The 18474-nt window shown below is 37.2% G+C and overlaps 1 protein-coding gene across 1 annotated transcript in view; it reads left to right on the forward strand.

Annotated features, from left to right (window-relative positions):
* Positions 1 to 17784, forward strand: part of LOC114050041 (ryanodine receptor 2) — an 811539-nt gene extending 793755 nt beyond the window's left edge. The window contains exons 102-106 of the mRNA XM_027871576.1: positions 8892 to 9048; positions 12883 to 12947; positions 13827 to 13927; positions 14812 to 14863; positions 16419 to 17784. Coding sequence (XP_027727377.1) covers positions 8892 to 9048; positions 12883 to 12947; positions 13827 to 13927; positions 14812 to 14863; positions 16419 to 16514 — 471 coding nt within the window. The 3' untranslated portion in view covers positions 16515 to 17784. The remainder of the gene's footprint in view (positions 1 to 8891; positions 9049 to 12882; positions 12948 to 13826; positions 13928 to 14811; positions 14864 to 16418) is intronic.
* Positions 17785 to 18474: the final 690 nt, after the last annotated feature.

Consider the following 18474-nt stretch of genomic DNA (forward strand, 5'->3'; position numbering starts at 1 on the left):
CTTTCTTTCTTTCTTTCTTTCTTTCTTTCTTTCTTTCTTTCTTTCTTCCTATTACCTTTTTTAAAAATTTTGGAACATGGCTAATACTGAAGTTTGTTTTGCATGACTATACAGATTTGCAAGAGGCTTTGTTTTTCTTGGGGGATGTAGAGGGATAAAACAAAAATTTGGAACAAAAAAAGGACTATGCTTAAAAATAAATTTTAAAAATAAAAATAATCAACATGAAGTATCTTTATCACAATTGGACATTTGAAAGGTAAATAACTGATCTACAGTGAATCAATTAAAAGTTTTCACTTTCCTGTGTATAATGTTTACACTATATTTTCCTAAAAGTAGATACCAGTGTTCACGATCCAATCCTACTTAACTAATTCACTGGTTATCCTATCATAGGGCACTTCTGATACACACTGTACTAGTTTGTGACCATGGGCAAGTCATTATCCTCTCATGGCTTTAGGAAACTCACTTAAACTCCAAGTTACAGATGAGTTTCTGAAATGTATTGGTGTAGGGAGTTTACACAATGGGCATTTCCAACACTGATAAAATCTTGGAGCTATACCAAATGTGTATGCATGCATGCATACATACATAAATACATACATGTGTATGCCTACACATATATCTGACTAAATATTAATTTTGCCTAACAAATTGCAGAGATTCTGATTAACTGCACATTTCCATTTATGAAATTATCTATATTATTTGGTAAAAGTTAAGTGAAAAAGTGAAAATTTGAAAGAATTTCTCATCAACAGAATTTGCTTAGCTTGGCAGTAAAACATTCTGAGAAAATGATCTACTTATAGTTAAGTATATGCAGACAGGTAGCACAATATATAGAGCGCTAGGCCTGAAGTCAGGAAGACCTGAATTTAAATTCAGACTTAGAACCCTTACTAGCTGTGTGACTCTGAGCAAATCACTTTACCTCTGTTTGCCTCAGTTTCCTCCTCTGTAAAATGTGGATAATAATAGCATCTACCTCCCAGGGTGGTTGTGAGAATCAATAATTATAAAGTCCTTAGCACTGTGTCTGGCACATAGTAAGCACTATGTAAATGTGAGCTATGATATAGCTCACATTTATTTAAAGATTGTCCAACCTTACTCTGTATTATTACCCTACGTTCACAATACGGTCTAGTAACATTGGTCTTGTTTTTCATACAGAGCCCTCCATCTCCCATCTCCTATAGACTCAGCTCAAATGTCACTCTGCACAAGAAGTTTTCCTAATTCTCCCTCTTCCCAAATCCTCTCCCAAATTGCCTTTTATTTCTTTTGTATATAGTTATATATGTTCAAATTGTCTTTCCTAGCTATACTCTAAATTTCTTGAGAGCACTATTTTCATTTTGTCTTTGTATTCCTGACGTCTCCCACAGTGTTTGGTACATAAGAGGTGCATATTAAAGCTTGTGATTGATTAAAGTCATATACTTTAAATATGCACACCTCTGACATATACTTTAAATATACAACACACACACACATTTGCCAAAGTAAATATGTCCAGTGCCTATAGGCAAGCACTACAATAAGTAGATCATATGCTGAATTTTTATTGCCAGGCAAATCAAATTCATTAAGTGTTAAATTTTATTTTTGAATTGATTTTTATATTTTTCCACTTAACATTTATTATATATTATAGATATTTTGTATATAGCCAATATGTGCAATGAATTGTAAAGAATTTCCATATTGTTACCATTTTTAAGCAAAGGGAACATTGGAAACCCATCCTCTATAACGCATACATACCGTTTGTACGTGTTGTATGTGTACCTATGTGAATCTAAGTATAATCCAATTATAGAGATTCTTTTCTTTCCTTTCTTTTCTCCCAAGACCCTTTGTTCCCCACAGTCTTGATGTATTCTTCATATGTGCTTTAGATTGCTTCATCTCTGAACTTCAGCACCAGCACGAGTAGGTTCTTTCCATTGTTTTTGTCAATTTGTTTTTTTTATTCATTGCATTATTGTTAAGTATAAATGCCACTCCACCTTAGTTAAGTAGAAATATTCCTACTCTGTGTGAAGTTGTTTCTGTATACTATTGAAATATGTCAGGTTTTGTACTTGGAGAAGTGGATAAAAGAGGGGCATATGTGAAGAATACATATGAGCACATGTGCATAGATCTGGAAGCTTAGTTTTAGGATGATATTTTTTAGGTCATAATTAGAAAATATCCTGTTAGAAAAATCTCTAGTTCTTGCTTTTTTGTTTCTGTGCCTGGTTCTTTCAGGTTATATATTCATTTTGAATGAGTGTCTCACTGTCAAGGCATCTTTTTGATTTTCTTCATCAGTATATAAAGTTTCATGGTTTTTCAGCAGGTGGCACTGTGGTATGCAGTTTAACAACCTTATTGCCTGAATCCCAAATGGATTTATTTATTTATTTGCTTTTGTGGTGGCTGTTGAGACTGAGATTCTAATTAAATCAGCAGTATCCTGATAGAATTTTAGCCTCCCTTCAAGAAGATAGGAAAAGAAAAAAAAAATGAGCTTTGGTGAAAGCATGATTCTAGAAAACTAAGGAAGACTGACCTGAAATATGCAAGGGTTTTATTCAACCTCAAAGGAAAACCAGGGTAGGTAGTTATCAGATTTGAATCCTTATTAGCCCGCTGAGAAACTATTTATTAATTATAGCAGTTGCTAGGCAAAAGAGCTAAGAAAAAAGGAATGCATGTCCTCTTGGGTATCAATGAGTGTTGTCTAAAGTCAACATAGGCAATAGATTATTTCTAGAATTGATGGGGTGGGATGGGGGAGGCAGGGAGTGGATAAAAGGAAATAAGCCATAGTAAAATTAGTCTCTTCACCAGTTTCTGTAGGAACAACTCTTACTCCCTCATAAATCATATCTTCTACTTTAAGCATGTCCCTTCTTTTGCCACCATGTTCTTTACCTTGAACCTAACTTAAATTCTTAAGAGTCCAAACTCTACTCAGTTAGCCTTTTGAAAGCTGCGTCCAGTTGCAAGGTACTGATTTTGTCAGCATCTGTTTAAAACCACAGTTCAAAATCACAGTTTAAAATCACAGTTCACCTCAACTCCATATTTCCATTTTCCCAGACCAAACCAGAAGATAGATTAATTCAAAGCAAAGATATTTAATTAAACAAAATAACAAGGTAGATATCAAATTTTAAAAAATCTTTCATTTTACACCAACACCATACTCCCCAGCCCATACTACAGACTCCCCTACCACTTGTTGGGGAGTTAGATGGCCCAGGAGGTAGAACCCTGGGCTTGGAGTCAGGATGATCTGAGTTCCAGTCCACCTCAGACACTAGCTATGTGATCTGGACAAATCACCTAACTGAAGGGTTGTTATGAGTGTCAAATGAAATAATATTTATGAAGTGCTCAGCACAGTACCTGGCATATAGCATGCTAGTAGGCTCTTTATAAATGCTTATTACCTTCCTTTCCCCTGACTTTTACCCCTGGGAGGAAATACTTATAGCCCAGACAATTCATGTTGATGGGATTGTATACTAACTAGAATACCTGTCTGCCTGCAAAACAACTGCTTACCACTTCCCAGAAGAGCTGCTTCTGCCACCAGCTTTTTCTGCCCCTTCAAGGAGTATATATCTCTCTTTCATGAGCCAGCCCATAGCCTCAGGACTATTTTAATTCTTTCCTGCTTCCAGGTCCTCAGTCACATTTAGCCAGCACTTCAAGAAACATGCATACCTTACACGTGTGCCTCACTACTATTGTGGTATAAGTTTAAGCTTACTCCTCCCATGGATGTTGTATTTGTGTGAAGGAGTAAACCAGGCTCTTAGGAGAAGGTTTTGTATGAACTGTCTTTGCCTTGTTATCTAAGAGTAGCAGTAGCTGCCCTCTGGGAACTCAACCTGTCGAGCAGAAGTTGGAAATTGCTGCTATAATAATAATACTTGTTGTTATTGTTATCATTATCATTATTAGTATTAGTATTTCTCCTCCTCCTTTTTATTTTACTTTTTTTTTTTTCAAAAAGCTAGGACAATTTACTTTTTGCCCTGTGCAGTTTTCATTTTTAATTTTTTTGAAATGTAGTTCTGAAAAATAGGCCTTAAAAAGTCCATTGTGTTTTAAATGGAGCTACTTGATTATGCCCTTAAACCCAAATCATTCTGCCTTTCATAGAATGGCCAATCATACCCCCAGCCCAAGCCTTAGAGACTCTTTATTTAGGTTTTGGTGGCTTAGAATGACTGTGTAAATAGCAATTGTTTTCTCTTTGTGACCAGAAACTCTGAGGGTCTTCCTCTCCCAGACTGATATCTTTGTGATGGTAAATGGGGCCATCTTTTGTCTCAATTCTTACCTACCCCTTAGTCATTGAATGGGTGTTGCCTCAGACAAACTGAGACCTGGGAAAGACCTTAATTTAAAAAGGCTAAGGTCACCCACTGAATCCTGGGCCATCCACAGTCATCTTGACCTTTGTATTGCCATTTTGCAAGTGACTTTGTGTCACTTTGCAAAACTCTGCCTCACCCAAATCCAAGCCACTTGCAAGTCAAGATTTCACCCTGATGATGTTTGTCATTTGTCTTAGAGAAGCAGGGATGAACAACAAGAGCGCTGCAAAGAGTATTCCAAGTCAAGTCTGTTTTCTTTAGTCATAGTCAATTGACTATGTCTCTTTGCATCTATAAGAAGTAGAGTTGGAGACTTTGTCTTGTATTCTTGAAGCTACACCCAAATCGCTGCCTGACACCCTTTTACAATGAGAAAAAAAAGAGGTTTTTTTTTTTCCAAAAGCTTTATTTCAAAAAAGTTAGAGTTCACATTTTTAGTTTTCAACATTCACTTCCATAAGATTTTGAGTTCTAATTTTCTCCTCCTCCCTTCCCTCCCCACTCCCTCAGATGGCATACAATTTGATATAGGCTCTACATATACATTCATACTAAACCTATTTTCACATTAGTCAGGTTGTGAAGAATTAGAACCAATGGGAGAAACCACAAGAAAGAAGAAACCAAAAAAAAAAAGACAGCAAATAATATGCTTCTGATGCGGTTTAGGGGTTCAGGGGTACTGGGGCCCCAAAATCACAACACGCAGGTCCAGCCCAAAGAATTCGACCCAAGCCTTCTTGCGGCCAAAGACAAGGTTTATTAGAACATCTGTCATATTGGGCAGACTCTTAAGGAGTCTGAACATGGGTAAGCAGTGGCTAGATTATAAGAATCTGACCAGTGGCTAGATTATAAGAATCTAAGCATCTTAATGGGGACAAGATGGACCTTATATACAGAAAGACTGTGGGAGGGATCTAGGAGTGGCCATGTAGTTTGGGGTGGCGGAGGAAGGGCCTAAGGAGATCTGGATGGGAGTGGCCAGCAAGCTTGGGGCAAACAGAACTCCTGGGACCTGGACAATGGAGCCTTGCTAGGATTAAGTGTGGGAAATGGCCAGGGGCCATAGTGAGGTAAGACAATGGAGGGGAGATTGGGTGGAGCCACATTGAAAGGCCAGTTGATAAGACTGTAGCCTCAGGGGAATGCTAGAGATTTAGCCATGTGGGAAAGTCCAAGGTTTTTCCTTTCTGGGGCCCAGATCCCAATCCCACCACTTCGATCTGCATTCAAACTCCAAAGTTTTTTCTCTGGATGTGGATAGCATTTTCCATCATGAGTCTTTTGGATCCTTGTATTGCTAAGAAGAGATGTCTGTCAAAGCTAATCATCACACAACGTGGCTGTTATTGTGTACAATGTTCTCCTGGTTCTGCTCACTTCACTCAGCATCAGACCATACAAGTCTTTCCATGTTTTTCTGAAGTCTGCTTGTTCATCATTTCTTATAACACAATAGTATTCCATTACATTCACATACCACAACTTGTTCAGCCATTCCACAACTGATGTGCATCCCCTCAATTTCCAATTCTTTGCCACCACAAAAAGAGCTGCTATAAATATTTTTGTACATGTAGGTCCTTTTCCCATTTGTGTGATCTCTTTGGGATACAGACTACAAGTGGTATTGCTAAGTCAAAGGGTATGAAGTTTTATAGCCCTTTGGGCATAGTTCCAAATTGCTCTCCAGAATGGTTGGTTTAGTTCACAACTCTACCAACAAGGCATTGGTGTAGGAGGTTACTTTTATGTCCTCAGTTGCTAGCACTCTCCTCAAGAAACTGAAATTACCTTCTATATATTTATACTTATCCGTGTACGTGTTGTTTTCCCTCAAATTTTCCTTTCACATAGTTGCTATTTTGTTTTTGTCTTTGTATCTCTAGTACCTAGCACAGTATTTCCCACACAGTAGGTATTTATTGGTTTTTTTTTTCAAATACTACTCTAGGCCATGAGAAACAGAATAATCAAAGGCATGTAAGCATGAATAAACAATTTGTATTTGGGAGATGGTAAGAAGATTGGACTGATAAATCATCATGTATTTATAAAGTTCCTCCTATTTCCCAGCAATTCTGTTAGATACTCAGAGTGAAATCCCTACTCACAAGGAACTTCTACTCTAAAGGGACAGACAAGTACCAATACATACACACATACTTATATAAATATATATATATATATATATATATACAGCATAAATATAAAGTAAATAAATACAAATATATAAAAAGTAGTCCTATATGAGGTAATTTGGGAGGGAAGGTACTAGCAGTTAAGGGGATTAAGAAAGGATTCATAGAAAAGATGATGCATGCACTCCATCTTAAAGAAAGAAAAGACTCTGAGGTGGGTAAAGAGGGAGGATATTTCATTCAAAGGAGGCAGCCAGTTCTAAGGTATGCCATGTATGGAGGAACAGAGTGAAGATTTTTTATAATTATATAATTTTTATATAATTTTAAAATTATCTCTTCTGGATCTGTTTTCCAGGTCAGTTGTTTTTCCATTGAGATAGTTTACATTGTCTTCTATTTTTTCATTCTTCTGGTTTTGTTTTACTGTTTCTTGATTTCTCATAAAGTCATTAGCTTCCATTTACTCCATCCTATGTTTAAGGAATTATTTTCTTCAGTGGGCTTTTAGACTTCCTTTTTCATTTGGCCAGTTCTGCTTTTTAAGGCATTCTTCTCCTCATTGGCTTTTTGGACCTCTTTTAACGTTTGGCCTTCTTTGTTTTTTAAGGTGTTATTTTCTTCATTTTTTTGTGTGTCTCCTTTAACAAGCTGTTGACTCATCTTTCATTAGTTTCTTGCATCACTGTCATTTCTTTACCCATTTTTTCCTCTACCTCACTTATTTGATTTTCAAAATCCTTTTTGAGCTCTTCCATGACCTGAAACCATTTCATATTTTTATTAGAGGCTTCGGATATAGGAGCTTTGTCTTTGTTGTCTTCTGAATGTGTGTGTTGATCTTCCTTGTCACCATAGTAACTTTAAATAGTCAGAGATTTTTTTTCCTTTGATCGCTCATTTTCCCAGCCTATTAGTTGACTTTTTACTCTTCACTAAAGTAGTACTCTGCTTCCAGGGTGGAGGGCATACTGTCCCAAGCTTCAGGGGTTTTATGCAGCTGTTTTCAGAGATACTTCTAGGAACCTATAAGTTTTCAGTTCTTCCAAGGTGATATGAACTAAGAAGAGGTATTCACTACTCTCCTGGCCCGTGCTATGGTCTGTGAGTAACCATAAGCACCCTTTTCTGTCCTGGAACTGTGAGGAGGGTCCCCCCTCCACTGTGGCCCCAAGCTGTGCTGTGCTAATGCTCCTCCTTGCCCTGGGACTGCCACCCAGGTCTGTGACCCACATCCAAGTATGGGCAAAGCAACAGAGTCCCGCCCTTATGCTGGCAAAAAGACCCCTGTAATCTTCTTCTGATCATTTGTTTAACCCCCTTATTGTCTGTGGGCTGAGAACTCCAGAAGCAGCTGCTTCCACTGCTGCTGCTGATTCAGTCACTCCCAAAACCTGCTTCTGGTTTGCTGGGGGCAGGGCTGTGCTGGATTGCGCTCCACTCTCACCCAGGTGTGACAGACCTTTCCCGCTGACCTTCTAAATTGTCTTTGGCATCTGTGGGCTGAGAGGTCTAGAAACCACCACTGGTGCCACTGATTCAGTCACCCCAAGGCCTGCTCTGGGTTTGCTGAGCCTGGTCTGTGCTGGCACAGCCTGTGCTGGCTTGTGCTCCTCTCTTACATTGGTGTAACAGGTATTTCCTGCCATCCTTCCAAGTTATCTTAGGCTGGAAATTTGTTTCACTCTGTCTTTCTGTGGGTTCTAGAATTTTTTTGAAAGGTATTTAGAGGGGTTTGGTGAAGAGCTCAGGCAAGTCCCTGCCTTTACTCCTCCCTCTTGGCTCCACCTCTCTCATTCCTTTATTTCTAATACTTAGAAAACTTCAGCAGCTTAGCTAAAAAGAACTAAATATGTTCCTTCATTTAATTACCTTATCATCCCAGATGCTTTGAAGCCAAGATCCTGGTGAGACATTTTTCATTTCATTTGAAGTGAGACAGAAGGTGCTAAGAAAGAATGTGCAGAATCAAAGTTTGTATAAAAGACAGCAGAAAGCACAAGCCAAAAGTGTCACATTTACAAATATTGAAATCAGAGGAGTTAATGGTAAAACATAAACTCTTAACCACTTCTTTTCCAGAAATTTGATTGGGAATGTGTGTGAGAGAAACCTATAGATGTGGTTGTGTATGGAATCATATGACGTTTTGTCCTGAGAGGTAGGGAGGCATGATTAATAGAGTGCTACATTTGGAGTTAGAGTGACAGTTTCAAATCCTGGCTCTGATCCTACAGAAGGAACTTCAATATTTAAGTCCTTTTTAGCTGCTACAGTGACATAATTAATGTAAAGCATTTTGCAGATTGTAAAGCACTACATAAATGTCATTTGTCATTATTGTGTTTTCCAGTGCTATATGTTCCATATGTATGTTGGGGTACGTGCTGGTGGTGGTATTGGGGATGAAATTGAAGATCCAGCAGGAGATGAATATGAGATCTATCGAATCATCTTTGATATCACCTTCTTCTTTTTTGTAATTGTCATTCTTCTGGCCATCATACAAGGTATGTGTCCATGTTCTCCCTGCACTTCATCTGCACTGAAACTGAAGATTATCTTTGAATTTCATCATTAAGAAATCCATTAAAACATGCTGTGTTTGGGTAAGGCTTTTAACTATTTCTGGCAAAGTCTTGTATCTTTCAGTATGTTCATTGTGAACAAAATGTATATTACTCTAAAAGGGGTAATATTCAAGGTATATGCATTAGATCAGATGTCTTACTCTGTATTTTCTCTGCAGATTCCATTTTCCGCAGTGATGCCTCATCAATATGTTTCTATGGGACCAGGGTCATAAATGTGAGAAAATAGGACTGGAGTTAGGCCACAGAATCCCAGCTGCTTTTTCAGATTGGCTCAGTTGGTGAAATGTGAAGGAGTATGAAAGATTTTTGTGCAGAAAGGAGACAATATTTATTATTGATGATTAAGCTTTTTAGCTAAAGGAGCTGTTATTTTAAAGTGAGAAGTTGCAAGTATCACTAGTAAAGATTGCTAAGTTATAGCTCACTTTTCTTTAAAACTTTTAAGCACTTTCTACTCACAACAACCCTTCAAAATAGGTAGCAGATTGTTATTATCCCATTTTCAAATGAAGGAACTGAAGTTCAGAGCAATGAAGGGATTGCCCAAGACCATGCAGTCAGTATATCACAGACTCTGAATCTGAACCCAGTTTTGACTTGTAGTGATCTTTAATCCACTGTACCACAATGATTAGTTTTCTCAGTAATGAAATAGATGACAAAATTACAGCAGTTGTTATCTATAATCCTTGAAACCCAACCAGATATACCAGATTAAAACATAAATTCCCTTCCCTTAACTTCTCATTTTAGATACACTTCTGAAAATTCATAGTTTTAGGCTAGGAGAGGCAGCTGGTGGCTTAGTGGCTAGTTAAGAAGACCAGAGTTCAAATGCAGGCTCATTCACTTAACTAAGTCACTTAATTAAGTTACTTAATCTATGTCTGTCTCAGCTTCCTCATCTGTAAAATGACGATAATAATAGTACCTACCTCTCAGGATTGTTATGAGGATCAAATGAGATAATATTTATAAAACGCTTTGCAAATCTTAAAACACTATGTAAATGTTATCTATCTTTTATTAAGGTAAAATGTAGTACAGTACAGAAGAAACTTAATGAAGTATATCCCCTATAACCTGAAAGAGTTCATTAATATAGCTTCCGTGGTAGAAGCAGCAAATGTACTAGCCATAGGTGTATATGCAGGGTATGCCAGACGTGCTAAAGCACACCCCACCATATGTCAGCAGTTCTAAGGCCCCAGGACCTTAGGCACCTTTCTCAGGCTGTAGGGACTTTTGGTTACCAGAGTCAATGCTGCCACTCCTGCTTCATTCTTCCACTCCTGGAGCACTTCCCCTCTGCTCTAGCAGCAAGAAGAAGCTCTATGTGGTGCTTGGTCAGTACCTCTACAATCCTCTTCCAAACCTCCCTCAGCATCATCTCACTGGCTCTGGTGGTCCTGCTACATAGAGGAACACAGTTCCTATCATTATCAGGCAGGCTATCTACCCTACCCCTCTGCACCCAAGAGGCTTCAACAGGAAGTTGTAGCCATGTCAGGAAAGAATCACCCAGATAATTTTTCCACTTTGACTCCTCTGGCTACTTTGTTTTCCATGGTTCAGCTTGTAGCTTGTGGTCCTAGGCTCTGGTTGGCATGGAAAAGGAAGATAAAAAGGGTTTCTCTTCACCAACAACAACTCTTCTTCACATATCCTGTATCCTATCTCCTCCAGACTTCTCATGTAGATTGTCGCCTCTATCTTATCTTTTTTGGGGGGCTAATTATCAGTTTATTTCTCCCTATCTATGGCTTCATTTCCTGCTACTTAGATACAAGTTCAAGTTCTTCTCATCCTTAAGGAACCCTCATTAGACCCTACTATCCCCGTTAGCTATCATCTAATGTCTCCCTTCCATTCCTCAGCAAAATTTCCTCAAAAAATATCTACACTGATCACTCTCATTGCTTTCCTTTAACTGTCTTCTAAACACTTTGCATTCTGGCTTTCAGTCTTATCATTCAACCAATACTTCTTTCTCCAAAGTTACCAATGATTAAATTCACCTTTCTTGATCTCTGTGCACCATTTGACACTGATGATTACCCTTTTCTCCTAGATACATTCTCCTCTCTGAGTTTTTGTGACATTTATTGTTGTTCAGTCATTTTTCAGTTGTTTCCAACTCTCTATGACCACATTTGAGGTTTTCTTGGCAGAGATACTAGAGTGGTTTGCCAATTTCTTCTCCAGCTCATTTTTTTTTACAGATGAGAAACTGAGGTAAACAGGGTTAAGTGATTTGCCTAGGGTCACACAAGTGTCTGAGTCTGGATTTGAACTCATGAAGAACAATCTTCCTAATTCTAGACCCAGTGCTATATGCACTACACTACTTAGGTATCTGATGACTCCTTCTTATTCTCCTTTCTTGGGTCATCATCCACATCACACTCCTAAACTATGTTATTTCCCAAGGCTCTCTGTCCTGACTTGCTTCTTTCAAGTCTCTCACTTGATGATCTTAAAAATCCACACAGATGATTCCCAGACATATATATCCAGCCCAGTTTCTCTCATAGATTTTGGTCCCACAAGGTTATCTGATATCCATTTTGTTTATGTTTTATATATAGCTACATATTAATATAATGTCCATGGTACAGCTATGTGGCACATTGGATAGAGCACTGGCCCTGGATTCAGGAGGACCTGAGTTCAAATCTGACCTCAGACACATAGCACTTACTAGCTGTGTGACCCTGGGCAAGTCACTTAACCCCATTGCCTAGCCCCCCCCCCCAAAAAAAATATAATGTCCCAGCAATAGAATGTATTTGGTAAGGATGGGAATTTGTACTGTGTTATTTTGTCCTTCTACCTCCAGTGCCTAGCACAGTACTTGACATAAGGTAGTCAGTTAATAAATATTTCTTGATTTAATGAATGATTAAAGGCAAAAAAGCTAAAATGTTAAATTTGAAAAGGATGTGCTTCTGGTCTCGAGTCCTTAAACTCTACCACCAGGACTTCTTAGCAAAGTGCAGAGCTAAGAGGAGGGGTGTCCAGTTGGAAAGAAGATATTTTGCCAGGTATCAATAAATAAACAAATAGAAAAAGACTAAAAAAGGCATTGAACCTGTATTTTAGGGCAAAGGAGATGGAGAAGATTTGATTAAAAGGACTACTTTTCAAAGTATTTGTGTGTTTTTTAGTAAAGTTTAGTTGTTAAAAAATCAATTTAGTTAAAATTTAATTTAACAATGGTAATAGCACTTACAGAGCACTTAAGGATTTGCAGAGTGCTTTTATAAATGTCTCATTTGATCCTTGCAACAACCTTAGGAGGTAGATGTTTTAATTATCCTCTTTACATTTGAAGAAACTGAGGCTGAACAAGGGCAAGTGACTTACCTAGCATCTCACAGCTAGTAAGTATATGAGGCAAGATTTAAACCTTAGACTTCCTGACTCCAAGTCCAGTGCTCCATGCGCTGTGCCATATAGCTCCCTCTAAGCAACAAAAATAATGGCCCTTGTGACTGTTTCATAAATGTTCACCTTTAAAAAATTAAATTTAAAATTCTCTGGGTATAAACCCTAATGAAATGTATTATATATACCTGTGGTACTATTAATAATATTTCAGTCACTGATCTAAATGATATTTGTATTTTTAGATTTCTATATTTTCAGAAGTTGCTTTGCATTTGATCATTTCTTAGTAGGACCAGCAGCTTACTCATTTCATTATTCCCTTGTTGATGAAAGTTAAACATTATCTTTATTTAATGCCAGGTTTAATTATTGATGCCTTTGGTGAATTAAGAGACCAGCAAGAACAAGTTAAAGAAGACATGGAGGTAAGAAATTAGATAGAAATTAGATCTCTTTGACTATATTTGTGGGTCATTTCTTTCTTATCTTTTCATTAGTGAAAGAGACATGAATATAAGGAAGAGAAAATATATGGCAATTTTGTTTTACTCTCTCATTGACCTTAGTTTCTAGAAAGGAGAATAAAAGTAATGAGTGATATGCCATCTGCACAGTAGATCTACCTGTGCTTAATTGTCCTCTGAAATTCCTAAGTGTAAATTATCTTACAGTAAGTAGTAGTTGGGCCAGGAACAAGAAAAGGTAGATTTTTTTTCAGTTATTCAAGTTTTAGGGCATCATAATCACACTTCATTCTGTTAATGTGAGAGGAAGATACGTAGTCCTGAGCATCCAAGGTCAAATAAGGACAGTGCATAGGAAGCTAATGTTTAAAAAAAAGAAATTTCAGCCATACTTAAGATTTACATAGTTTGATTCCATCAGTCTATCAGTCAAGAGTTCTTAGTGACTGACAACCCTGCAAAACGATCTACAGGACACTGCCTCCGATAGATACTTGTATTGGCCTGAGAGAGGATGATAAAACCAGTTACTTGGTGACAGTTTTTGAAATTTATTTCATCCCAAGGTTGGGGGGAGCAGAGAAAATAAATTACAGTTGTTCGATTTGCTTTGGCCATCCTTATGGGAAAATATGTTCTTCTTTAAAGATGGTCATTTTACATTTTTCTTCACATGTTAGAACTACTCATACTTAGTTTATAAAATACAACCTTTCCATTATCATGTACTGAACATGGCATTTAGCACAACTGTAGACAAATGGTAGTTTCATAGGATGTTTGTTTCTACCATTTTAGTTGAATTCTCTGACGTTTTGAACATTTCTTTTCGTCTTTTAGACTAAGTGCTTCATCTGTGGGATAGGCAATGATTATTTCGATACAGTGCCACATGGTTTTGAAACACACACCCTACAGGAGCACAACTTGGCTAATTATCTGTAAGTGCACCAGCTACAGACTCTTCCATCTCTCCTGATATCCAGCAATTTATTCCTCAATCTCATCAGGGAAGGACCATCCAGGAAGAAGAGACACTGTTCTTTGCTTATAGAGTGTATACTCTGGCATTGAATAATTCAGCCCAAGAAAAAAAAGCTATTTTTCTCCCTTAAAATTATAATTACATACATATACATACCTACACACATATATGTACACATATATACATACATGCATACACAGATATGGTAGTGTGGCTCTTAATTTGAATGATACCTTCTTAGAAAAAGAAATGGAAAAGGGTAGAAACCCTGGTGTGCATTAGTCCCCTGTCTTGAGAATGCTGGCTCCTCTCACTATGCTTGGGTAGAAGGAATCCCTTTTACTTTGGAAAAACAGTATGAATCCTGCCACTTTATCTTGAGTAATGTGAGCCAGAGTTATTATAGGGGTCCATGAACTATTTTTATGTTAAAAAGAGATCCTCATACCTGAAAAAAATGTGTCAAATACATTAAAATGAGGAACTTTCTGAGCAAATCAGGAAGTGTCACCAAAGTTTTTTCTTAATATGACTTCCTTAAAAAGAGAAGGTTTGAAGGCATTTGGGACCAGATAAAATGAAAAGAAAGTAGAAAAAATGTTATTATTACCAGGTTTCTGAGCCAATTTTCACATCAAGTAGAAGTACATATATGGCTATATTTTGGCATTTGGGGCTATTTGTCAACCTTTAAAACACTTAAATTAAAATGCTAGTTAAAAAAAATTGACTTTTTGGATTTTTCTCCAGTACCTATTGTAATTGGACAATTGCAGTGTGTATCACTATTTACTTCAATCCATTTCTCTGACATGCTTACAACTCTTTCTGTGTTTATAGGTTTTTTCTTATGTATCTCATAAACAAAGATGAAACAGAGCACACAGGACAGGTAGGTAATCATCACATCAGTGTATGAGAGTGAAGATAGAAGCTGACTTTGTGATTTATCTGGTATAGGGCATTCTCAGATGAGAAAACTCCCTCTTTCAAAGAAAGTTTGCACAATCTTTGCAACTTTTAGTCTTAGATGTTACCAAGACCATGAGGTTATGTGACTTGGCCGAGATCACACAGCCAGTCAGAGACCAGTCACAAACAAAACACACTCTTCCTGGCCCCAGAGGCTGCTGCTGTTCTTTCTCTCTCTCTGTCTCTCTGTCTCTCTCTCTCTCTGTCTCTCTGTCTCTCTGTCTCTCTCTCTCTCTCTCTCTCTCTGTCTCTCTGTCTCTCTCTCCTCTCTCTCTCTCTGTCTCTCTCTCTGTCTCTCTCTGTCTCTCTCTCTCTCTCTCTGTCTCTCCCTGTCTCTCTCTCTGTCTCTCTCTCTTTCTCTGTCTCTCTCTCTCTGTCTTCCTCTCTCCTTCCCCTGCCCCCGCTATGCCACACTGGTAGACATGCATTGTATGCACAAAACTCTCAATATGGGAACTAAATATGTATATTAAACTTAGCAAGGCTAAATTAGGGACTGATCTGAGCCTCAGTCTATGCTAAAGATAAAATTCCTATTATCATTGGTGGAGGTATATACATCCAGTCTTTTTCTAATGCTTTAATATAATGTGAGTGTGACCTTGGGTTCTCAAGAGCTCTGCCAGTGGGGCACAAACCAGAGTTCCCTAAGCTGGAAGAGCTTCCCATGTCGACCTGGAGAAGGGCTCTGTGCCTTTTGTTTGAGGACCAGCCTAGATGTGTTCAAACATCCTCATCATAGATGGAGTCATGGATCATTGAAGTATGGAAGTTGGTCTTTGGTATGTGATAAAGGATTGCAGTGACTTTGGTTGAAATAGGGTAAACAAATTATCATTGTATGTTCAGCTAAAAATACTCAGGCTATTGAGTTTAGCAATGCCCGTCATGAGAGGATTATACATTTATAACTGACATCTCATGTGGCTTGTCTTTCAGAATACTGAGATCATCATAACGGGTGAATCAAATTGAAACAATTGAATTAGGGAATAATTGGAAAATATTCAAGATCTCTTTTTGTGCCATTTGAAATTTTCCTCACATAAATTTGGATCTCTTCCTATTGTGATTCAATTTGAATTTTAAGTAGTTATGATAAAATAAAGAGTAAAAGTTTAAAAACACACAAAGATTGGTCTAATAAAAGAAGTATCTTATAATCATTCATTTATGGTCAAGAAGACAGTTCCTTGGAGATACTACATTTCTCTTCAGGGATGTTGAATAGTAAGATGCTTGAAACTATTTGCCATTTTTTTTCATTATTTGATGAAGTAATGTTTATTGAAAAACTTGATATACATAAATATGTTATAGCTAGGTAAGGAAAATTATTAATGAATTGGGAAAATCTCCACCTCTTAATTGCATGAGATATAGACAACATAAAACTTGAAGTTTATTTTAGCCTTATGCTTTTAGCAATTTGAGTAAAGTTACAATATTAATAAATTCCCTTTAAATTCTTTTAGGAATCTTATGTATGGAAGATGTATCAAGAAAGGTGTTGGGAGTTTTTCCCGGCAGGTGACTGCTTCCGAAAACAGTATGAAGACCAGCTCAATTAAAGTCAGAATGTATTCAGCTCTTGAAAACTGATCCCTCTCTCTCTCAAGTCAATTTTGTAGATCACTGAAGTTCTATGCTTTCAGGAAACCTTGAAGCTTTCTTTATGAAGATCTGACTGTGCTTTTCCCCCCACCCTGTGTATTTTCTTTGAGAACACAGACTGAAGAACAATCCAGATTCACACACATTATACACACAGAAATAGCTCTGGAAGAAAACACCATTCCAGACACTCTCTGCAACCATGCATAACATATATACACAGAGAGTTTTTTTCTTCTGAGACTGCCAGAAGACTCTTTGGGCTACGAGACATCCACACTCATTCAGTCTCTTTATTTCATCATCCTGGAAGGAACTATCTATAGTTCACAAAGCACTGGAGCACTGTAATGGATTCTTGTGGACACCAGTCATGATGGGAAATAGTGCCTTACTATATGTGGGTTGAGCTATGCAGAAGATGAGTGCATGGAAAAAAAAAAGCATCTTTATTTTCTTTATGTCGTCCCTTCTCATTTAGATTTATTTTGTGAGTTGTTTTTCTTTTCTTTATTTTTTATTAGTTTTGGTGGGGGAGGGTAACAAAAGAAGTTTGTGCACTTTTTTAACAGGCCTGTGGTGTCAACGATTCTCATTCAGCTATATTCACTTTGACCCTCCCCATTTGCTCTTGCTCTTTTTTTTGGTAATGCTCTGATGCAACACTGCAACTTTATGAAATCTTTGTATGAAAACAAAAAGACTGCAAAAACACACTTTCAAAAGAAATAATTCATTGCATGTTTATTATGCAAGTTTAAACAAAGAAAAGCTTCAGAAGCAAGTTGATCAACGTGAGAGAATTTTCACGATAATTATATTCATAGTAATAAAGTGTTGTGGGCTTTATTGTACATTTGGAGCCAGTGTCATCAGCCAACAATGTGGTACATTATGAACTTGACAGTAGTTTTCAATTTTTTTTCCTTTTTTTTTGGGCCACCTGTGATTGGTTGTGGAATAAGGACGTTCTTTGTGTCAGGCCATTTTTTAAAATCAAAGCTGAAGCAATATCCATTCAGGGATTTCATCAGTTGCATCACAGAACATAGATGATGATGATGATGATGATGATGATGATGTATACATCACTCCATTTTGAGTCCTTTTAAATTGTAATGCCAGTATTTACAAATAAAAAGAAAGATTCAGAATGGAAGCAAGATCATTTTGCTAACATTGGAGCTCTTTTATTACCAAATCTGCCTGTTAATTTTAGAATTGTAAAACTGCTCTGATTAAACTATTTAACTAACTTGGCTCATTCTTCCTTCTTGGTTTCACATGAAGCAGGGATATACTCTTCAAAACAAATTTGTTTAACGTATTGGGGACTTTGTATTTGCAATAGATTTAGAATATTCCTAGATATATTCTGCATTTTAGTCTTTAGATTTGTCACATTTGATTCTTTATAGCCAGGGAAGACCACTGTTACAAGCCTTTGCTTCGGAGTAATGCTACAGGGATAGATGGTTAAGATTATTGTTACATATCTCTTTTTTTGTGTTCCAATCCATCCATCGTACACAGTTATCCCAGACAGTAGAAATAATACAGTCTAAAATGCAATATTACTGGACTCTGGAAAGAGCTTCTCATCCCCAGTCAAGTTCTATATTGCCTGCTTTCTGTTCTCAGATAATGAGTGATTATGGGGGCTGTTAGAAGGTTCACTGCCCCAGTATGTAATGTTTATAATGCAGTCATTTGTTTAGGAGAGTTCAATCTAGGAAAGACATACTTTATGAACACAATCCCAGATTTAAATGTCTTAACAACATTACATGTTGTCTTAATTTCACATTTTTTTTCTCTCTCTCTAATTAAAAACTTAAGTATGATGGTAATGGTACGTGGCCCACAATTTTAAAGTGAACACTATGAAGGAAAGAAGACTGGTTCCTTGGTTTCTTT

Source organism: Vombatus ursinus, unplaced genomic scaffold (assembly GCF_900497805.2).
Source record: "Vombatus ursinus unplaced genomic scaffold, bare-nosed wombat genome assembly UNPS02014798.1, whole genome shotgun sequence".
Classification (NCBI taxonomy): Eukaryota; Metazoa; Chordata; class Mammalia; order Diprotodontia; family Vombatidae; genus Vombatus; species Vombatus ursinus.